This window comes from Podarcis vaucheri (assembly GCF_965113315.1).
Source record: "Podarcis vaucheri genome assembly, chromosome: 6".
NCBI lineage: Eukaryota > Metazoa > Chordata > Lepidosauria > Squamata > Lacertidae > Podarcis > Podarcis vaucheri.
The window spans coordinates 22,927,493-22,951,307 of record NC_138764.1 but is presented as its reverse complement, the minus strand read 5'-3'; the positions used below and the strand labels follow the sequence as shown (position 1 = coordinate 22,951,307).

The following is a 23,815-nucleotide window of genomic DNA, read 5'->3' as shown; positions in this document are numbered from 1 at the left end:
GTGCAAGATGTGTGGTTTCTCTGCCAGGCAAGGTGTAAAGCCCTTTTTTTGCACCCTGTGAAACATAAATGCGCAGAGTTTTTTTTTTAAAAAAAACTGGACAACAGCCTCCCGCCCGTGACTCCTGAGCCTCCTGCAATCTGTCAAAACAAAGGGGGAAGGGGGAAGGAGATCGGGGAATGTTTCACAGGGTGCGAAAGAAGGGCTTTGCACCTGTATACAATATGCATGTTTGCTCGGGCCCAGGGTCTTTTGCCTCACCATCCCCACTACTGACTCCCTGATGCTACTCAGCTTAAAAAAAAAAGTGTCCCCGGATTCATTGGAAAAAAAAACCTGGTAACCGTAGCATAAATTGGAATGCATTTGCCCTGACAAAGGCTTAGCTAATAATAACAGGTCGCTTTTACGTTATTGCAAAGGGTAGCTTTTAGTATTTTAAACAAGAACACAAGAAGTAGCCCCGTTAAGAGCAAGAACCCTGAACTGTCACGGTTCCCTTCCTTATGCCGTATAGTCTCATAATATCAGCCTTCACTAATGTAAGATCTCGAACCTATGATCAATAGTAGATCTCTTTCTAGCTCTTCCTTTCCGGGAATCATAATGTGTGAAATGTCTTTAAGATATTGTTTCAATGTCACCTCTGAAAATTTCACGCTGCACTGAAATTTGGAGTTTAAAACCACAGTGCCCTCTAGTGCTTGCACTACATCCTGTTTGTGAGGCTTATATTTTAAATATAAAAATTTTAAAGTATTGTTTCCCCCCAGTATTCTGTAGCACACTTCCCTCTCCCTGTGTTGCCGTTTCTCAGTATACTGACAACAGCAACAAAACGGGAATATTGACAAAATACGGTTCACATATCTATTTATTTATATTTATACACCGTCCTTCTTCCCCATAGGAACACAGTTAAAACATAAAACCAAAACAATTCAGCAGCAAGCATCGAAAACTATGCCATTTCACATGCCTCCTGAAAATGCATGTATGAAAAGTTTTGCTTACACAAAGCGTTACTGATCCTCTAGCTCGGCGACTCTGCAGTAATCCAACACTGAGTTAGATAGACTTAAATCCTATTGATTTCAACAGGATTCATGAGGATGAAATTGTGCACAAAAAATTGGACATTTTATATGAGATGATAGCTGGGTGACTGGGGAAACCTAGCCAGATGGGTGGGGTATAAATAATAAATTATTATGATTATGATTATATTACTAATCTGCTGCAGCAGTGTCTGGCAAGGTACTGATAGGCTGAAAAAGGCCTATATGATCTGCCCTATGCACACTGTTGCGCCACCCATATGCAGCCCCTATTTGGGGCCACGTTGCAGGAAAGTAATTCCTACAGGGTGTGTGGGAAAGGTACCTGTCTTTATCAATACAGTGTCGTTAAGCATAGGGTTTATTCTGCCCTGTAAGGCATCTGATTTCGACACTTTTACTAGAAGTACTGATATGTATATAATTATATTTATTTGATAGTTTTCCCTAAGTAAAAACCCCTGTTACCTGGGGTTATAATGAGATAAACCTTTTGAATGAATAATAAAAAGTATTCTTTGAGTTATCATAGTATTTCCAAATTGCATTTGCATTTGTTAGCATTTTAGTTCATGACTCTTTGTGACAATATGTTTCGCTTTGTGACCCACCTGCTGCTTAGGCCAGATATGCATTTTCTGGATGCAATCTGTTGGTTTCCAATGGTTTACTACATGGTGGGCTCTATTGACAAGTAGGTAAAAAAAATCCTTGGAACACTCAATATTGTAGTGTGCTGTGCTGTGCCGTGCTGTGTAATTGCATGTGTCCCTGTGTGGTGTCATAGTTCAAATGGTAGCATATTTGCATGCATGTTTATCCTTCACCCTTCTGAACCATTGAGTTACTATTTTACCCTTTAAAAAATAATAATCCTGTTTCTGAGACCCAGATTCCAGTTTGCTTTGGAAGGGGCTCTATTGTTGGGGACAATATTTCTGCAAGTCTAAGTAACCATGACTCACTTTCAAGTCGCTGGGGCACCTACAATACTGTCTTGCTCTCCAGAGACTCAAAAAGGTCGCGGGGAATTCAAGGTCACTCCACTATGACATGGAGGATTTAGGCTGATTCACAGGAGTGGTTTAGACATTTGGCAAGAATGCAGTGTGATATGGGACTTGGAGAGCTAGAGCTGCACTGTTTCTGAGTTTATTTCTCTCCAACACACACACACACACACAGACACACACACACACACACACACACTTTGTGGCTAGTCTAATAATTACAGTACCTTGCTCTATGTGCTCCTGTGACTTCTTGTTTAAAACTTGTCCTTGTTTTAGAACTGGGTACATCATCCAGTGAAAAGACTTGTTTCCATTTGCACTTATGCCACAAAAACGTAGCTAGACAGTCTTTACAAACTGACCTTGCATTTTTTAATTAAAAAAATCGTTTTCATTTGATTTTACAAATACAATCCAAATGTATATCCGTATACAGAGATTACTCTGAATCTCGAGACTTCCCCCATCCCCTCCATGGGTCCCATTGTCGACATTTAGAACTGCATATTATTCCATAATCTATATGTTATATCCAACCATAGTTTCCATAGTATTTGTTACATTACAAGTGAGATTAAAATCCTGCTAATGTTTTCATCTGCTTGCAGTCGTCTATTAAATTTTTCATTGTTTTGTAAAGTTTTTGTCCTCTTGGTTCCTGAGCTTTCCAGTCAGCTTTGCCATTTCAGTATAGTCCATAAGCTTGGTTTGCCAATCTTCTCTGATAGCGACTCTTTCTTCTTTCCATCTCTGGGCTAACAGCATTCAAGCAGCTGTTGTCACATACATAGAGAGTATTTTCTGTTCCTATGGAATATTGGTACCCATAATACCTAATAGAAAGGCTTCTGGTTTTTTAACAAAAGTTATTTTAAACATTTTTTGCCCCTTTTCATTATATATCACCTCCCAGAAAGCTTTTACTACCTTAAACAACCACCACACATGATAAAAGGTACATTCGCAAGTTTACCTTACATTTTTGTCCAAGCCAGTTTTTGTTTGGAACTGGGATTAGATTCTTTTACTTCTGCTTGTCAAGGGCTTTTTGGTGTGTTATCAACCCCCCCCCTTGCCATTTTATCTGTTCATCAACTTACAAGCAGGGCTTGTGATCCCCTCTTACATTGCTGTGGGCTCCTATTCCAGGCTTACATGGTGGTGAACAACAAAGGCATGCCCATAAGCAGAGGGGCAGTTTGCGGCTGCTATTTACATTCCCCAAAATGCTTTGTAGAACCCTTCATGTGCCAGTACTTTGAAGCACTGTGGGAAGGTTAAATTTAAAAAGTGTTGCCATTGAAATTCCCCAGAGGGAAATGTTACATGACAGCTGCAGGCTATCCTTTAGTTCCAAGTTGGAAGTTTCCCCAAACTCTTCCCTGTGGATCAGTACAGAAGATGCAAATTCCCCTGGATACATGAAAACAGCCTTTGGAATTTTTGCAGAGCTCTGTCTTAGTTGTTATTGGCAGCAATGGCTAATATATTTTTTAAGAAACAAGAAACACACTTAAGATTGGTGTATAATTTAGCAGCTGTTTGTTGCTGCCATATAAAAAATCGTAATCTGAGCAATTTGGTTTGATATGTTGGAAATAAGCTATTTTTGTATGAATTTTCCACATCTCCCGGTTTCATCTCCACTCTGCTTTCCCAATCAAACTTTCCCATCCTCTCCTCTGAAGCTGCCTCCCACCCATAAAATCTACACCCTATGGAGAAAATGTGTTTTTTGAGGGGTGAGAGGAAAAGCACGGAATTCCCATTGCATTAGCAGAACTCTGCACACACAGTGTGCAGGGATACTGGGATACAACCCAGTATTTTTGTAGGCTGCCATATATATTGAATATTTTTGTTTAAATATTAGTGTTTCCTGATCATCTTGAGTTAGGTCCAGATTAAGTAACTTGAACACAGTTCCTGTAATGAGTATGGGTTGCTCGTATGTAAGTTGCCGCCTCTCCTGGCTATGTTGCCTGGTTAAACCTTTCTGTCTGGACAGCCCTTCACTTCATGGCTGCCTCAGTCACTAGCAGAATCCATCAGTGGGCGTTTCTTAAACCTTTTCCAACATAAAAGTTGTTTGACGCCAAGTCTCCTCCTACTCTCCCTGCACAGAAGTCTTCTGCGCAGGGTGGGCGTGGGTAGCGGAGGACCCGTGCTCTCCCCGCTGGTGTCCGGTGAAGAGTCCTGGAGCCCTCTCGCCGATTCCCCCATCTGCCCCCCTTTATTCCTGGTGTTGCGCTGATTTGCTTCCCCATCTGTTGAGCTGCCTCTCTTCCTGCTGGGCCCCTCTCCAGCATCATTTGAGAGCCTTCCCTCCGCCTTTAGCTCCGATGTCAGTTCCCTGATAGTTCCCAATACTTGCCTCATTGTTTTTGTGTGATCTAAGTTCAGCTAATTTAGCACAACTTAGCGGAGCCAGCCCGTGCTGTTTATTTGAGCAAAACCTGCTGATACATTAAACTTCTCTTCCTTCTGGCACAATGTGGATCCTTAGTTAATTGGAAAACTTAAAATACACTGAAGAAAACAGGTTGCATGTAGTAGTTATGGCATCTTCTGCCGGGTTTTAAAGCTGGAAGTTATATCTGAATTTAGTAAAGCAACATTAATCAAAAGACCCTTTTGTGAGAAGTACAAAGGTTCTTCGCCACTGCGGCATAACTTATCAATGAATCCCATCTAGACCACCTTCTCTCCTGTTATTTCTCATTTCCAGTTATTAAAAGTTAATAGCCTGGCAAAAATACAAAAGAATGCTATAAAATTATAATGAGTTGGGAGGAAATGGTGGTAATTTGGCATCTTAATGCTTATCTGTTCAAATGATATTAAGACTGCATGTCTAATTTCATCTGTTAATAATTTATGTAGCAGATCATTATGTTTGCACTGTGGTCTAATACACTTGAAATCAAAGTAGTCTCAACTCCTGTAAGCTGCCCCAGTAAGCCTATATCCTGACTGGAAATACACACACATGGGGAACACCAGTGTTTTCAGAACCTTGTAGCCCTTAGTATATTTATGCACCCATTCCTTTGATGAAGAATCCCTGAAGATTCCAGAGGATTCTGGGACTCATTCTAAGTAGGCATTCTCAGTTCATTCATTCTCAAGCCTCACCATTGTCCCTCGTGAGTTAGGAGCATGGTGCTAATCTCCATGCCCTAGTTTCACCCACTTTTGAAACATTTTTAGTAACTTGACGAGCTGTCATCTGAACGTACAGTGAAGAATACCTACAATGCCCATTCACGATGCTGAAATCACAGTCAAGTTGAATTTACCATGGACAGACTGTCAATCATTTGAATCTGTGTTCAAGCACATAATGATTGTTCTTCCAAGTCAACAGGAATGTCTAATTTATTTAGTGAAGAGTTCATTTTCTAGCCTTTGCATTCTCAATCCCCTGACTACACCAGACAACCTACATATTGTATGTGACGGGGGGGGGGGAGGAGGAATGGAATATGTGAACTTGCCTGTAAATATTGCAGTATTGTAGACTCAAGCTACAAATGATGTAAATGTGCTTTCCTGGAGTGTGGGTTGTTTTTTGCTTTTTTGCTTTGTTTTGTTTCACCCAGAGGAGCTACATCAACTGCAATTAGTAATGCACAAATTTGTCAATTTTCATTACCTTACATTTCTGAATCTTATATTCTGTTTGCCATGTACCTGCATCTGTTTGTTACACAGCTTTCTCCTCAGGGACGCAGTTTAACGTAATTTTGCCCTGCATACATGTTTTTGAAAGCATCTCCTCTTGCTATAATGCATTGCTGTACATTATTCTTTTGCTTGCTAAGATGTGCATTTTTCTGCACAATTCCCTAAATATATACATTTTCTGGTTTGATAACTCCATTACAAAATTCAGATACAAAATTCACAGAGGTGTGAATTTTGAAAGACAGCAGCGTATGCTTGGCATTTTATTTCTGGAAATCCCATTTAGGCAGCTACTGAACTTAATTTCTTGTCTCTAGCTAGAATCTGGATTAGAAGTTTCCTCCACCCACAGTAAAAGGGGTGGGGAGCTTCTCAGAGTGGGGGTTTTTGATAAGACAAATGACCTGAAGTGAAAGGGGGAGTTCTCTCTTGTGCAAAATTCTGAACTAAACGGCAGTTTTGTTTAGCTGCTACACACCCACACCCACACACCTTGGAAAAAGCATTCAGGCACCTTAGTGTCTTTGGGAGCTGACTCTTAGACCATCATGTTCACCTCAAAATTAATTTAGTATGCCCTATCCACAGGGCTCTCTTTCTATTTTTGCATGCTTGCATCAGCATCAAAAGTGTTTCTTTGTGTTTCCAAAGCAACATCCATATCTGTTACATTCCCCCATAGAGTGGTGTGGGGGATGCTTTCAATGGACCTTCTTGTAATTTGGGCAGAGAACAACAGTTTGCAGTGCTAGAGCCAGTGTAGTGTAGTGGTTAAGAGCGGTGGACTCGTAATCTGGTGAACCGGGTTCGCTTCCCCGCTCCTCCACATGCAGCTGCTGGGTGACCTTGGGCTAGTCACACTTCTTTGAAGTCTCTCAACCCCACTCACCTCTCAGAGTGTTTGTTGTGGGGGAGGAAGAGAAAGGAGTATGTTAGCCTCTTTGAGACTCCTTAGGGTAGTGATAAAGCGGGATATCAAATCCAAACTCTTCTTCTCTTCTCTTCTCTTCTCTTCTCTTCTCTTCTCTTCTCTTCTCTTCTCTTCTCCTGCTGCTTTCTTAATTATTGCTACTGTGGCATGACTGCCAGTCGTGGAAAGCTGCAGGTGTCAACTGTCTGAATGTAGTTTCCCACACCATATGGAAACAAACTCAGTTTGTTTTAACCTTAGTGTACATTCAACAGACAGCCTCTGCCTTGCTGTCTCTCTGACAAGCCTTCATGTATGTATGATAAATGCCTGCAAATGTATTTGTTATGTTAACACTTTATGTCAGGCACCCCCAAACTCGGCCCCCCAGATGTTTGGGGACTACAACTCCCATCATCCCTGACTACTGGTCCTGTTAGCTAGGGATGATGGGAGTTGTAGTCCCCAAACATCTGACTGAGTTTGGGGGTGCCTGCTTTACGTGTTCACCCAAAATTTACGGGGCGTGCAATTAATGAACTTAATTTGTGCAAAGCAATCCTTCCATGGAACAATCTTCTTGGTGAATTGAACAAGGCAAGGAGGAGACAGTGAAGCCTTGCGTAATGTCAAGCACTGCCAAACTTTGTCTCACATTTTAGAAGCAAATTAAATGCTTTCACAACTGGGAAACCATTGCAGGGAATAATGTCATCATGTTGTGTTTCCGGAAGAATGCAGTTTCATGAGAAGCCTTTGGAAATGAAATACGATTATTTGAAATGCCATCTTAATGCAACTCAAGCAATAGTTTTACCAACATTTTTTTTAAAACAGAAGGCTTGCGCCTGCCATCCTTCCTAGCATGCTATGTAATTACTTCCTACCAACTATCCAATATGGTATGTCTGGTTTATTCATTTTTTAAAAAATTGACCTTTACTTTTTTAGTTAGAAATAGTGTCCCAAAAGATAGTAATCAGCCAAGGGAAATTAATCATGCTGTGGGTCAGTACATATGCAATGCCTAATTAACCACAGTTTAATAAGTTGGATGCCAGACTCAGAAAGATTGTTTCTTTCCCACTCCATGACGCAAACATTTCTCTGTGGTTAAGCAGTATATTGGCAGTGACATTGGCTTTTGAAATCTGAAACTGGGTTTTAATGTGGGTTTCAGGTACTGGCTTAAAGTGAGCTTTATTTGTGCTGTTCACATATGCAAGCACATTAAGCAAATCACAATTGCCATCCACAAGTTAGAGGGTGAAGTCTAAAGGGGGCAGAGCCCCCTCTACTCAAGGATTTCTACTCATTTCATTTCATATATTAGGCTTATTAGTCACTTGTCATGCAAAAGTCTCCAATGGAAGAGTAGGAAGAAGAAGAAGAAGAAGAAGAAGAAGAAGAAGAAGAAGAAGAAGAGCAATATATATTACCATAGGGGGGAAGTGGGAGAAATAAGACAATACATTTATATTTTATATTATATAACATTCATTTTCATAACACTTCCCCCCACCTTTAAACTCCCCACCCCACTCAGATGTCTGGTGTCAAGGCCAGCTGTTGCAAATCTGGGGTGGGTTGGTCCAGTTGTCTTCCAGGGATGGTCCATCCATCACTTCAGGGGGCAGTAGTAGCAAAACAAAGCAGAAAGATGATAATGAAAGCACAACTTAGAACCCTGAAATATTGGGGTTATAAATCATGATGGGAGCCTCCAGGAGGAGAGGAGCCCCCCATTGTAGACCACCTTCCAAAGTGTAGAAGGCAATCGAGCTCTCAACACAAGGGGCAGAGGTCCCTGTGTTCCCTTGTGCTTGTGCGTAAGATTTCCATGCAACCAGGCACACTCAAATAGGTCTTGAGTCAACTTCGCTGAAGCAGCTGCTATCAAAGTCAACCCTTATTAAAAGTGTGAGTGGGTGGGATTTCTCTTGCAAGGCTGGGGCTGCAGGAAATGAATGAACATTCCTGTGGCTGGCTCTTGATTAGTTCATCAAAGTTAAAACAGAGCCAGATTTATCTGTGCATTGATCTTCTGAGGGGCTGAGTCATGCCACATGACCATTGGGCCCATGGCAACCATCTGAAAACCAGTTGAAATAAATGTCATATATTGGCTTTCTGCTTCCCTATTGCATATAAGGAGCCGCCACAACAGCAAATGTTTGGTGGTGGTTGTTTTTTTGCATGCTAAGGTGCAACAAAGGTTGAGTTGAACGATTTGCAGGGCAATCAGCTCACCACAGGTTGTAAACTGACCTCCAGGGTTCCAAATTCCTAAATATTGTAAAGGTTGCTTACAATATGTGGCTAATTTTATGACGAGCCATATATTTTTAACATTGCCTAACATTTTGCCCTGTTTTCAAAAGCCTAGATGATTTGCTAAGGTGTGGTGTGACCTTTGCTGCAAACGTGGTCGTGGTGGATAAGGAAAGCACCATGAGTGCTGAAGAGGACTATATGGCAGATGCTAAAACTATTGTAAATGTACAAACCCTCTTTAGGTAAGTGGCAGTACTTTTGTACCTTTGTTGCAAATGGTATATTCTTGTTATGGTGAAGATTGCTAAGTGGAATGCACCTAGGACAAAAAAAACCCCAAAAAACTGACTACCCCACCCCCTAGATATGGCTTTGTTTAAATGTGTGGTGTGAGCGTGACTTTACAAAATTTAAGAACAACCTATTTGTTCAAACCAAACCCCATGTGATCGATTAGGTGGGGCAGGGCTGACTTTGGCCCCCACAATATTTTATTCAAGTTGACACTCCTGGTTGGCACATACAGTATGATTAAGTCTGAAACTTCATGGCATGTTATATCTGCTCCAGGTCTTTCATCAATGGGTCCCAGAAGTTTCAGTTAAAATCTGTTTGTTTTTTTTGTGGTGGGTGAGTCAAGTATAGGTTTGAGGTTGCATCCCCGCAGCTAACATTTGGCGTCAAGCAGTACAAATAAGGCCTGCACTTTCTCTCATCTTGCTCATCATAGATACTTCTTCTCCGCTGAATACATACTACTAAGACTCAACTGCTTACTACACTTTGTGTGGCAGCTGCTAGAATACAGTAACCCGTTACTGAGTGTTGTATTTACTACCGTGTGCAATTAACCACTTGGTAATCTTGGATGAATAAACTGCAGCAATACAGATGGCCATTGCTGGTTTTTCAATGGTAGCTGTTGTTTTGAACTATTCCTTGGTGAGTAGTTCTCTTGCTATGAAATGAAGTTCTTCTCCTACCTACCCCAACGTTCATAGCTAGTGTCAGTCCTTCCTGATTCCCTCTTCTTTTAAAAAAAGAAGAAGCTAGAAGTTATAGAAAAGGTTGTGTTGGTTTAAGGAGTAGTTCTTGAGCAGTAGCTCTCTGCTTCTGTGTGTAAACTAAGAGATTGCTAGTAGGGTAGAAAACCTTATGTGTGCACAACTATAAGCTCACAGGCTTCCATTACCAATGTTTCACTGAACAGGCAGACTTCAGGAGCGGGACCAATGGAAAGAGTCCCGCTTGGCATTTCAAAGATTAGGTATACACTTGGGAGCAGTGTCAGAAAGCGTTTTATGCCTTTTTATACAGACCAGTACACTACTGTTTAGTAGTACATATAATCTGTATTCACCTTCTCTTCTTTGGTCTGATATGGCCCTTTCTGTTTCTAGCCACATTTTCTTGGAGCCTAATTCTGTAGTTTCAGGATGACTTCGCTTCCACTTGAAGGTACCCAATACTGAGTTGAAACCATTGGCCCACTGAGCCCAATGCTGTCTACCCATTCTGGCTTAAACGATTCTCTTTAGCTAGAGGCACTGGGAATGAAACTTGGAACTTCGGCATGAAAAGTCATTAGCTCTTCCACTGAGTAAATTTTCTCTGCCTTTACGATTCATTCACATTTTCTGCATGTGAATCTGCTCGTAGTTTGCTACCTTACACCATCTATTTTAATGGTAGATTAATAGACTGGATGGCAGTAGATTTAAAAAACACACCAAAAAAACCATTTTTTCTTATAGTCCTGCTGTCATCTGTACCCTGAAGATTAACCTTGATGAAATTGCTTGCCAATATTGCCATTATTGGACCCATAATTACTTCATCACAATTTTTTTTGCGCTCAAGGAACAAATGCCTCCAAGCTGTTAATTTGCAGTAATCCACAGCTGGGTTGCCCTTTCTTAAACAAACAAACAAACAAACAAAAAATCACTAACCATGAGAGGAAAATTCAGGAGAATCAGATGAAATCTAAATTAAAGCTTGCTTTCAAGATCCAGAAAAGATACTGGTATAGCCAAGAAAAATTAGACACACTTAACTGAAATACATTTTCCAGTTTAGTTATAGCTTGCAATAGGAATTATTTGCTATCTCCTGCTAGTTCATGCTTGTGTGTAGCATATAATCACTAGATGGCAGCCTTCTCCCGTATCTGAAATTTAGGAGAAATATATATATATATATATATATATATATATATATATATATATATGCTTTCGTAGATTTTCACGGGTACAGGAATGCAGGTTTTGGTGTCTTCGGGTGTCTTCCCGTGTAAGAGTCGGGGTGTCTGTGCGACGTTTCGACGAGGTCTCACTCGTCATCTTCAGGCTGGTGCTTTCGGCTTCTTGTAAGAAGCCGAAAGCACCAGCCTGAAGATGACGAGTGAGACCTCGTCGAAACGTCGCACAGACACCCCGACTCTTACACGGGAAGACACCCGAAGACACCAAAACCTGCATATATATATATATATATATATATATATATATATATATATATGAATATATGATTTAAACAAAATGTTTAGTTTGACTTAGTAAATCAAACAGCTACTCTATGTTTAAAAAGAAATACCAGTAATTTTGTAGCAGCAATGTGAGGATCTAGAAAACACATATTTGGAAAATGGAGAAAAAGTTTTAGTGTTGGCGTTTTTAGTGTGTGAAGGGGCAACATAACTTTTTATGTTTTACTTATTACAAAGATCTAGTCACGGCCATGAATGGGGAAATTAAACATGTGGCATGCTTGTTTTAATCTCAAGTGTAGATCAGTGACAGATAGCAGCCCCACTTTGCCACTCCCTTTGCAGGTAACCAGTGGAGGCAGTTTTCCTCATGCTGTTTTAGGGACCACAGTTTGACATCCAAACATTTCATACCACAGCAGCCGGGAGGGCTGCTTCGTTTTTTTCTTTTAACTTTTAAGCGCTGCCTATCCTGAAGACGGGACACGAGTGGCGCTGTGGGTAAAACCTCAGTGCCTAGGGCTTGCCGATCGCATGGTCGGCAGTTCGAATCCCCACCGCGGGGTGAGCTCCCGTCGTTCGGTCCCAGCTCCTGCCCACCTAGCAGTTCGAAAGCACCCCTAAGTGCAAGTAGATAAATAGGTACCGCTTTGTAGCGGGAAGGTAAACGGTGTTTCCTTGTGCTGTGCTGGTGCAGGCTCGCCAGAGCAGCTTTGTCACACTGGCCACGTGACCCGGAAGTGTCTCCGGACAGCGCTGGCCCCCGGCCTCTTAAGTGAGATGGGCGCACTACCCTAGAGTAGGACATGACCAGCCCATACGGGCAGGGGTACCTTTACCTTTACCTTTATCATGAAGACAGCTTCAGTATGGCAGCAACAGCAGTAAAGCTGGGGCTGCCTGTCCCATCTCAAAATGTCACTGTGAAGGGCACTAGCATGCTTATCGTAATGGCCACCCTACTGGTCTACTTGTGGGATGCGGGTGGCGCTGTGCTCTAAACCACTGAGCCTCTTTAGCTTGCTGATCAGAAGGTTGACAGTTCGAATCCCTGTGATAGGGTGAGCTCCCGTTGCTCTGTCCCAGCTCCTGCCAACCTAGCAGTTCAAAAGCACGCCAGTGCAAGTAGATAAATAGGTACCGCTGCGGCGGGAAGGTAAATGGCATTTCCATGTGCTCTGGTTTCTGTTGCAGTGTTTCGTTGCACCAGAAGCAGTTTAGTTATGCTGGCCACATGACCTGGAAAGCTGTCTGTGGATAAACGCAGGCTCCCTCAGCCTGAAAGCGAGACGAGTGCCACAACCCCATCGTCCCCTTTGACTGGACTTAACCGTCCAGGGGTCCTTTACCTTTACTTGTCTCCATTTTGGGTTTTGTCCATATTGCACCCACCCAACTTTGATGAATCCAAATACGAGAGAAAGACTTGTATATGATTGCTTTTGGTTGCAATCCTATACACACTTAACAGGAAAGAAATCCCACTGAACTCATTAGGGCTTACTTCTGAGTACAGTGGTACCTTGGGTTAAGAACTTTATTCGTTCTGGAGGTCTGTTCTTAACCTGAAACTGTTCTTAACCTGAGGTACCACTTTAGCTAATGCGGCCTCCCGCTGCTGCCGCACAATTTCTGTTCTCATCCTGAAGCAAAGTTCTTAACCCGAGGTACTATTTCTGGGTTAGCGAAGTCTGTAACGTGAAGCGTCTGTAACCTGAAGCATCTGTAACCCGAGGTACCACTGTAGTGTTCAACACAATCCTATACACATGTCTATTTGGTAATAAGCCCCACCAAGTTCCATGGAACTCCCTCCTAAAGTTTGTATACAATTGTGTAAAACCCGTGATTGGCTTTGGTAATGGACTGAATGAGACCCCAGAAAGTGAAGCTTAATCCATATAAGACTGAGAAACTGTTAGTTGGTGGTTCCCTAGGAGGTGGCCTGCTCTGGGTGAGGATATGCTTCCTCTGAAGGAGCAGGCATATAGCATGGGAGTAATTCTGATGTTGCTTGAGGATCCAGTGACCTTGATGGTGTGGAGTTCCTTCCATCAGCTTTGACTGGTGGTCCAGCTACACCCCTACCTGCGCAGGAACAGCCTAACCTCTGTTGCCTAGGTTGTGAGTCAAGGCTTGAAGATATAATAATACACATGGACACAAGTATTTAGGTTAATGGGCTAAGAAGGCCACAACTCTATTGGTTACAGAATGTGAGTGGTATTGGCGTAGGCATTGGATCGGACAGACTATGCTTGACGCCTGCCCGCTCTGCTGGGAGTCACACAAGGGTTAACAACCAGTAGAGGGAGCTTGTTGATGCAAATCAACTGGAAGCTTTCCCCTAGAGTCACTGGGGGTCGAGCCATGGCCCTAGCCACCACCAGGACATCGGACAGGAACCACGACTGTCAGATTCCTTTAACGGAATACTCTTCAAGGGGAGGAGTATGTGATGGCCACAACCTCCCCTCCGACACACAGTGCCTAACCGCCAAACCTTACAAAGTTGTGATGATTTGCTACGAGGTAGGCGAAAATCCAAGTGGTTGGTGCCAATCTGCCAAGTGGAAAAAAATTCCTACCAGGCCCCCTGGGACAACCAAGGCGGGCAACTGAAGTCCATAGCATGGTCAAGAAACAAAGGAAAAAACCTAAGGGTTGGTGATTCGAGGAAGCCAGGAACAAGAAGAGAGAGTCTGTGTGCCCACAGCCATATAGGCTGGCTGGTGAGCGTGACACGGGCACAGGACTCAGTGACGCAGGGGGCTGAGTTACGCCCCCTGCGAGTACAGTTTGGAGACTGTAGCTGGTACAGAATTTGGAGCTCAGAATGTTGATCGGGTCAGGACGGTCTGAAGAATTGAAAATGCTGGGTTTTTTTTACCTCTGAAGCCTTATGCAGCTCAGAACTCCAATAGCTCAAGGACTGGCCCTCCCCACAAGAACCATCCCAGACCCTGCCACCACCATTTGGCCCCTCCAAGGGAGGTTCAGAGGGTGGCAACACAGGATCCAACCTTTTCAGTGATGTCACCTCTCTACTTGTGGAATGCTTTCCCAAAGCACACATGCTTGACACCATCTTTATCTAATTGTAGGTGTCAGGCAAATACTTCTCTCTTTACTCATTTGTCGCTTAATTTGAAGGGTGGCATTGTGACCTTGTAGTAAGGTGGGATCAGTAAGTCTGTTTTATATGTTTACCTGGGGTTTTTTTTAAAGATATTTATTGAAACTTCTTAACTGGTTTTTCTGTAAGTTGCTGTGGGTTCCTCTATGAGAAAAGCAGCTAACAAACTTAAGAACGAAAGGGAAAAAGAGAGGATTGCATTCCACATGTAGTTAACTGGTCTAAAAGGTTATTATCTGAAAGTGTAAGAGAATTTGTTTTAATGAATACATAAATAATACACCAAATAGGCCAGGCAGCTTCCAGTATATCCACATGAGAGCCAGCATCTACAGCAAGACAAATTACTCAAAGCCAAGGGGACTGTTTTGTAGCTACTGAATACTTAATTGCTTCATAGCACTTGTTTTAAATATTCCACACTTAGCAAATACCGTATATGAAATGTTATCTTTACAGTGAGTTAGATTGCTGGGCACTTACAGAACTCCAGACTCATGAAAATATACCGTGTAACTTTTGAAATGGATACAGCCAGTGCTTTTTTTCTAAAACAAATGAGGCCAAGCTTAGATTCACAAAATGTTTAGGGGTATGCGTACCCCTGTGTCCCCCCAGAAAAAAGCACTGGATACAGCTGACAACTTCACCATTATGGGGTGGGTTTTAGTAGGTAGGAGAGGATAGATTAACTGCAATTTAACCCTCCATTGAGTTGTAGTGTGGGTTGAACATGTTCCATCCCTCGCAGCAAAACTACAGCACATAGGAATGTGTTGTGAAGCTTGTGTGTGTGTTGTGACTTAAGCTACCTTAGCTTTACAAAGCCAGTCTTTCCCAAATTCTCAAATGGGTGGTGATATGGTACAATTTCCTGTGTGGTATTTAAACCATTTCAAATTACTAATTCCAGAGAATTTAACAATTTCAAAATTCAAAATGGCTACTTTTTTAATGGCTAGAAACTCACCCTAATCGTTATTTAGCAGTCCATTTAAGTCAATATTTCTTAGAATTAGGTATGTTCCCAAACCTCATTTCAGCATTCTGTCTGCTTTCCTTTTCCTAAAGAATATAATTGTGTGCTTTTTCCTGCTGATTTCGGTTTTAAGAAAGCAATAAAAATGTTAGTTTTGCTCTGTGACTAGCTCAGTTGATGCCTTTGGGGTTTCCTGACAGGCTGGAATGGAGCCATCATTTTGTTCATCGTACATGAATCATGAGTGTAATTTATATTTCCAACACAGCTATATTTTTACATATTGGAAAAGTTATTTCTTTTATAGCCAGTAAAGGCTCCATAACCATCTCAATGGTTTATCCAGGTTTCCTTCCATTTCTACAGAACTGTCTCGTATCTGAGAATAAATTATCAAACACAGCTCAAATAATTACTGTTCAATGCCTTCTCTGTCATATTAAATGTTATACAAGCCACCCTTCCAAAAGTAATATGCTGATTTTCTCTGAATCCGTGCAGCACATTAGTGCTTTTAGAGGGACATGTTTGCCTCTGCCAAAAGTTGTTATTTCCTTGTAACCAATTATAATTTTGGAGCTACAAGTAATTAGTTTTTGTATATGTTGTCATGTTTTATCTTATCCAGTTGATGTTACTGCAGGAATAACTTATATTATCTCCTTGTAAAAACATTTAGGTTGTTCTCTAGCCTAAGCATAATAACTGAATTAACTCACCCAGCCAACATGAGGTTCATGCAATTCAGGGCCAAAGACTGCTACTCTCTTGCTCTGTCAAAATTGGAGAAGGTAAGAAAAATATATATCTATATTGAGTTGTAATTAAAATACATTATTTAATGCCTTTTAAAAAGAGCTAATATAAATAATTTTCCAGTTGTTTTTTTTTTAAAAAACGATATTGCACAGAACTGCAAACCTTACCATCATAACCACCAAAGTAATTGTGAGAATATTAATATAAACCATTGTCAGTGGTGCAAATGCATGATTTCATTTATCACACATTAACTTTTGCAAATGCTCACAAAATTTCCCAGTTTCTACTAGTGGAAATCTTTAACGTGAAATTCAGAAGACAAATTATGGATGTGAAATGTTTTGTCTTGAAATTCAGATTTGAATGTTTTGGGCTTATTGCCATTCTTGGTTTTTAAAAAAGTGTTTGGCAGGCTTCAACTACCACATGAATTTTGTCAGTGGTCAAATGTTAATTACCATTACATACTGCCTGTCAAGTGTTGCCAGATTTAGAAAACAAAAAACATTACTTGCCAGCATCACATACTTTCCACTATTGTAACCTGTTCATGCAATATATTCAAAATGGAACTCAGCACCCTGGCAGGGTTTTGTGGGGAGATTGTGTGTGCTAAAATTCTCTGGTTTTTAATACTTCAGGTCCTGATTTTCCAAACTGGAAAGTACCGTATTTTTTTGCACCATAACACTCACTTTTTTCCTCCTAAAAAGTAAGGGGAAATGTCTATGCATGTTATGGAGGGAATGCCTACGGGTGGCATGCCTACGGATTTTCCTCCTCTAAAAACTATGTGTGTGTTATGGTCGGGTGCGTGTTATAGAGCGAAAAATACGGTAATCAACAAGTGTTTTAAGCAGCCTATTTAATTGCAAGAGCAAACAATGGGCAGTGGAATAATTTTAGCACAGCAGTTCTAAACAGATGTATCAAGTATTAAGTCAATTATTTGTGGAAATTATTGAAGCTAATATATGCATTTTTAATATATGTGCATTCTTTTAGATAAGAGGGGCAATGCTAATTTTGTTCTGAGTTCAAATGTAGCATGCTATCAGAAGACACTCTTCATAATTGCCTTCATTCTGTTTGCTCTCTGTTTAAAATGTCCTTATATACAATTTCATTCATTAGCTATCTCCTAAGAGCCCATTTTTATGGACTGCAAATATATGCAAGCCATCTATAAGCTATAAGAAAACTTAAACTTATGTTAAATTAGATGTGCATGCTTGAGTGTGTTTGCATTTGTGCACTGAATGGCTGAGAAGTGCCAGGGACTTGGCAATTAGTTTTGAAGCTTGAAGAGCGAGAGCATGGCAAGAACTGCAACATTCTCGGGAGTGGTAAAATATATTTACCTTTTTCATGTAATATTTTCAGTAATATTTCCATGTGATATATTTCCCATGTAATGACTGCTCCCCACATCAAATGGCCTCTTGCGTGGTCATATGCAGCCCCCTGGATCCCAGTGCGGATCCCGGTAGTAAGGGCTGGCTTCGCGCTCCCCAGGCTGGATACCTGGAGGTCTCCGCCTACCTCAGCCAATCGCCCAATCCCACCTGTGGAGACATTGCCAGGGGATTGGCCACGTAGGGGGAGGGGCCACCCTGCCCACACAACAGAAGGTGAATCTTACCTGCGATATTTGTAGTAACCAGTCTTCCTGGTAAAACGTAGCATTAGAGAATATACTAAGAACAGCCAGTCTGTTTCGGTAGAATGCAATTCATCCAACATCAATAAAACTTTTTATTTCATGAAGTAACTTAGTTGAAAGCATCTTAAAAAGCAGAGACATCATCTTGCCGACAAAGGTCTGTATAGTTAAATCTATGCTTTTCCCAGTAGTGATGTATGGAAGTGAGAGCTGGACCATAAAGAATGCTGATCGCCGAAGAATTGATGCTTTTGAATTATGGTGCTGGAGGAGACTCTTGAGAGTCCCATGACTGCAAGAAGATCAAACCTCTCCATTCTTAAAGAAATCAGCCCTGAGCGCTCACTGGAAGGACAGATCCTGAAGCTGAGGCTCCAATACTTTGGCCACCTCATGAGAAGAGAAGACTCCCTGGAAAAGACCCTGATTTGGGGAAAGATGGAGGGCACAAGGAGAAGGGGACGACAGAGGACGAGATGGTTGGATAGTGTTCTCAAAGCTACCAGCATGAGTTTGACCAAACTGCGGGAGGCAGTGGAAGACAGGAGTGCCTGGCGTGCTCTGGTCCATGGGGTCATGAAGAGTCGGACACAACTAAACAACTAAACAACAACTCAGTTGAAAATGCATATTGAGATATTATTATTAATAATAATAATAATAATAATAATAATAATAATAATAATAACATTACACTACACTATAGTTAGGGTAGCCACCTCTCCTGTATAATACACGATTGTCCCGTATTTCAGTGTAAAATGCTGCATCCTGTATTGGTACAGGTCTGTCTTGTATTTGAGGTCTTCTCTCTTTCTCTCTCCCTGCCAAGTTAGGAATCCTCTCCAAATGTGTCAGGGAATGGTCTGAAGCGCGCGGGGGGGGGGGGTGTTGCCTTCCCACGCAGAACAGCTTCTCTGAGAAAAGGAGCTGGAGGGGGAAGATTCATTCCCCTTCCCTGCAGCTGTCTCAGAAGCTGAGACAGACTCAGACACAGAGCAGTTTAGGCAGGAGTTGCCTAGCTACGAGATAATGGCAAGTGGAATGGAAGGGAGGAAACAGATAGCAGAGATGTCATTGGAGAGGACCCTCCGTCCGCATGAACTAAACGGTTCGACTGTATTAGAGAACAAACGATGCAGAGAGGAGGCAGAACTTCCCGTTGGTACCTCGGCTGTTGTGGAAGACGAAAGCAGGAGGATTTACAGTAGCCAACTGCTCTCCTTGGGAAGAGATGTGAATTTTTCCTTGCATCCCGATGCCTGAATAAAAGAGCAATAAAATATAAACTGCTCATTTATTCTTATCTGTGAAGTTACCAGAGCGGGAGGCAGACTTTCCACACATGACAGCATCTGTTTGAAAGGGTGTGTGAAATAATAATAATAATAATAATAATAATAATAATAATAATAATAATTATACCCCACCCATCTGGCTGGGTTTCCCCAGCCCCTCTGGGCAGCTCCCAACAGAATATAAAAAACATGATAAAACACCAAATATTAACAACTTCCCTAAACAGGGTTGCCTTCAGATGTCTTCTAAAAGTCAGATAGTTGTTTATACATGAAAGGCTCTGGGTAGCCAAACACAGGTACATTTACAAATTCATGTGTATGTGCACATCTCTCTGTGTGTGTGACCAGTTCCAGAAGGACCTATTAGACTGCAATAGATGGTAATAGGTTGTTTTGAAGTCACTTCAGCACCAAATGAAAAAACAAAATCTCCCTGCAACCGCCCCACCTTGCCCTGCCCTATATCTTGCCAGAACAAAGGTGGCAACTCTAAACAGTAGTTCTTGAAAGTATGATGTTGAGCCTTGTTTGGCCTACATAGGGAGGAAATTCTAGAAGGATGGGGGCAGAACAGATAAAGTTCTGCTCCCCCACCTTGCGAAAACTTTGAATGCTATTTTGGAAGGAAAACCTGAAAAACTAGGAAAATCCTGGAAAAGTTGCTTAATTGACTTCCTGCCTAGTCTCTAATTCCACATGGTGACAAGTGGAGACATTAGGTGAAATAAATAAGCTTCTTTATCATGAGGGGAAAGTCGCTGCAGTTAGTTCTCCCTTCCATTCGTTTCACCTTTACCAGTCACTACAGCACATTTTGTTGCAGGTGTAGCTGTAGTTCATTAAGCTTCAGAGAACTCCCTTAGGCAAAATGAAATGCAATTAAAATTTGAGAGGAAATTGTCTTATGTGGTCCATTGTACAGCTGATTGTTAATTCCTCTGCTATGCTCCCCCCTTTACAAAGGGACTCTAAAAATGAGGCAGTTGCCTGCAGCTAAAGCGTACAAACATACATGGAAAATTGACTTCGTGGCTTAATGGGTTTCTGAAGCAAGAAATCCCTGAGTCACAGGAGAACTCCATCTGCTGCTACAGCTGCAACTTCCCTTGTTTTTCCTCTTTGGAAATAGCTAAGCAATCACAGTTGGCATCTGAACAAGCAAGAGCCTTTTGCTCAGCAGAAAAATGTGAAGATGAAAAACACGGCAACCATATGCCAAAGTCAAACTCTATCCATTCTGGTTTCTCCATGAAAATTAAAACTCAAGAAAGCCTCCATACAGCATCCTAATAGCTAGGAAATGTTTTGCAATTAAGGAGTAGGGAAATTGGCTGTCTAAGCATGCATTCATTGCTTTCACTGAAGACTGGGTGCAATATTTGCATAATGAAGCTTCTTAAATCCATTCTCTTTAGTGTAATTTAAATCAGGAGTGGGGAGCCTTAGGGTTTTGAGGGACTCCAACTACCACCAGTCCCAGCTAACATGGCCAAAGGTCAGGGATGGAGGGAACTATAAGTCCAAAAAAAATCTGGAGGGCCACAGGTTACCCATCCCTGATGTAAGTAATCTAAGACCTAGTTCAGAATCAAAGCACTTGGTTACTATACACTAGATGATCAGCACTTGTATACTGTATGAAAACTGACTCCATTGAGACGTGAGGTTCTGTCTCTGTTGTAACGTCTGTGCTGTTTTGTGGAGTCATGTGAGTCATTCCTTGATTTTGCAGTCATCAAGTGAAGAGAACATATCTATGAATATTAACTGCTTGCAGGATTGCAGCCACTGTCCTTATGCTTACATTGTTGTTGTTGTTGTTTAGCCGTTTAGTCGTGTCCGACTCTTCATGGCCCCATGGACCAGAGCACGCCAGGCACTCCTGTCTTCCACTGCCTCCTGCAGTTTGGTCAAACTCATGCTGGTAGCTTCGAGAACACTATCCAACCGTCTCGTCCTCTGTCGTCCCCTTCTCCTTGTGCCCTCCATCTCCCCCAGCATCAGGGTCTTTTCCAGGGAGTCTTCTCTTCTCATGAGGTGGCCAAAGTATTGGAGCCTCAGCTTCAGAATCTGCCCTTCCATTGAGCACTCATGACTGATTTCCTTCCAGTGAGCACTCAGGGCTGATACCCTCCAACATTTCTCCGATGAAGATAAGGATGTCCTGTTCCGCAATAATAATAACAGCAGCAGCAGGAGCAACTATTTTATTATTTGTACCCCTCCCATCTGACTGGGTTGCGCCAGCCACTCTGGGTGGCTTCCAACATATATAAAAATATATAACATTTTTTTAAAAATCCCTATATAGGGCTGCCTTCAGATGTCTTCTAAAGGTTGCATAGTTACTTATCTCTTTGGTTCAGGGGTTGCATAACTCCATGCCTTCCAACATTTCTCTGATGAAAATTATGGGATCAAATCAGAAACTGCGGTGGCTTCTGTAAATCCAGGACTGTCCCTGGAAAATAGGCACACTTGGAGGGTATGTGCTTACATTTTTGAATTCTTTCTGTCATAGTTAAGAACCCTTTATCTGAATGTGAATATTTTCTGGTTTCATTTTGTAATGTCACTCTCTTCCAATATAAAATCACACACATATGTATCTTGATCCAGTCCTTCTTGTGCAAAGCACTCACCCAGGGAGGGACCTCAGAGACTGGTTTTTTTCCACTCCCCCTCAGCATACATCCATGGGCATCCTGTGCGCTAGGTGGTTACAGGAAATGGGAGACCCTGACCACCACTATTATTTCTTTGTGGTCAAATAACATGAACTCAATGGGACGTGGGTGGTACTGTGGTCTAAACCACTGAGCCTTGGGCTTGCCGATCAATAGGTTGGCAGTTCGAATCCCCATGGTGGGGTGAGCGCCCGTTGCTCGGTTCCAGCTCCTACCAACCTAGCAGTTTGAAAGCATGCCAAAAAGTGCAGGTAGATTAAAAGGTACTGCTCCGGCAGGAAGGTAAATGGCCTTTCCATGTACTGCTCTGGTATCGGTGTTCTGTTGCGCCAGAAGCGGATTAGTCATGCTGGCCACATGACCCAGAAAAACTGTCTGTGGAGCAGACAAACGCTAGCTCCCTCAGCCTGTAAAGCAAGACGAGCGCCGCAACCCCAGAGTCATTTGCGACTGGACTTAACTGTCAGGGGTCCCTTTACCTTTTAACATGAACTCTGAGCTTATAAGCCTTGACTGAGGTTAGTCTACCTTAGGAGGTAGACTAGACTGAGATTTCCCATCAATGCCTTGTGTGGTTCTGATGTACATATGCTGAAGGAAGAGCGTGGAAAGGTTTTGGTACGCCCTATACTCTCTGTAGATATCTTTTCACACATGGCAGCTAAATCTAAAATTTTTATAACATTAAATATACTTGTTGTGGAGCAAGTGGGTAATTAACTTAAAAAGTAGTTCAGCTGCCTGAATTAGTTCAATAACTGAGGAGGAAACATTGGGAGATGACATCTATTTCACATAACTAGTGAAACCAAACTGCCCATGCCACTTGGAGAACTTCCTGACATTTACTAGCTCTGTAACTTAGAAATCTAATGAAAACCATGCTAGGATTCTTCTCGGATCCCTTCTAAAATGGCTAAGTAACCACTGGAATATTTATTGGGACGCAAATTTCTGTGTACCAGAGCGTAGGTCATCTAAAGCATAAAGTGGTCTCCTGAGTTGTGCGAACATTACTGAGTCATCATAGCGATCCATAGTTAAAAGCAGAAGTTAAAAACAAATGTGTTCCCTTTTTTACTCTTCAATATATGGCAACCTAGAACTGAATAAATCAACTGTTAAAAATAATAGTAAAAGTCAACTCTCTCCTTTCAAAAACAAACAGTAACCTTCCTATAAGCTCCAACATTCACCTCCCCTTCCTTTCTCAATTCTTCATTTTTTACCATTAAAGCTTAATTCATTTCCCATCAATTAGAGAAGATGAGAAATAAGTTAAACATTGTTGCCAGTTTGCTAAAGTCCATTGTTAGCCTGAGGCATTTAATCCCCAGTCTGTTGATTCCACTGTTTGTGTAGTTGTTTTCTAAAAGGCTTTTATGCAAAATAATCGTAACATAAAGATCAAAATGAATCACACCCAAATATTTTAAGCAGCCTTATGCAAATATTTCATATTTCAATATGCACATAATTTAAGTTTGTGTTTAAAACATGAGTGAGACACAAGAAGTGGAATACATTTACCTAATTCATCCTTTCCAAAACAATATGCAAACTGAAACGTGACCATCCTTCAAAATTCACACTTTGGTGAATTTTGCAATGCAGTTCTCCTGTCAAGCAATGTGTACAAAAATGAACGCAGCTGAGGTAAAGTTTGAATATGCATGCATATGTTAGTGAAAATAATGTTCCAAAATGCACTGCATATGGGAAAATATAAATATTACAGGAAATATGCTTTGCAACGATGTGTATATTAGGCAAACTTGCATACAAAATTGTTGGCTTTGTTTATTACGTGGTTACTTTAGACTTCCTTCAAACTGTCAAAAAGCCACCAACCTTTGT

The 23,815-nt window shown here is 41.5% G+C and overlaps 1 protein-coding gene across 8 annotated transcripts in view; it reads left to right on the top strand.

The window, feature by feature from the left end:
* Nucleotides 1-23,815, top strand: part of KCNT2 (potassium sodium-activated channel subfamily T member 2) — a 244,870-nt gene that overhangs the window by 204,895 nt on the left and 16,160 nt on the right. For 5 of the 8 annotated variants that reach the window (XM_082225439.1, XM_082225436.1, XM_082225437.1 and 2 more), the window contains 3 exons: nt 1,681-1,752; nt 9,050-9,184; nt 16,225-16,336. In XM_082225439.1, coding sequence (XP_082081565.1) covers nt 1,681-1,752; nt 9,050-9,184; nt 16,225-16,336 — 319 coding nt within the window. The remainder of the gene's footprint in view (nt 1-1,680; nt 1,753-9,049; nt 9,185-16,224; nt 16,337-23,815) is intronic. The other 3 variants (XM_082225441.1, XM_082225442.1, XM_082225438.1) reach the window with 1 other exon arrangement.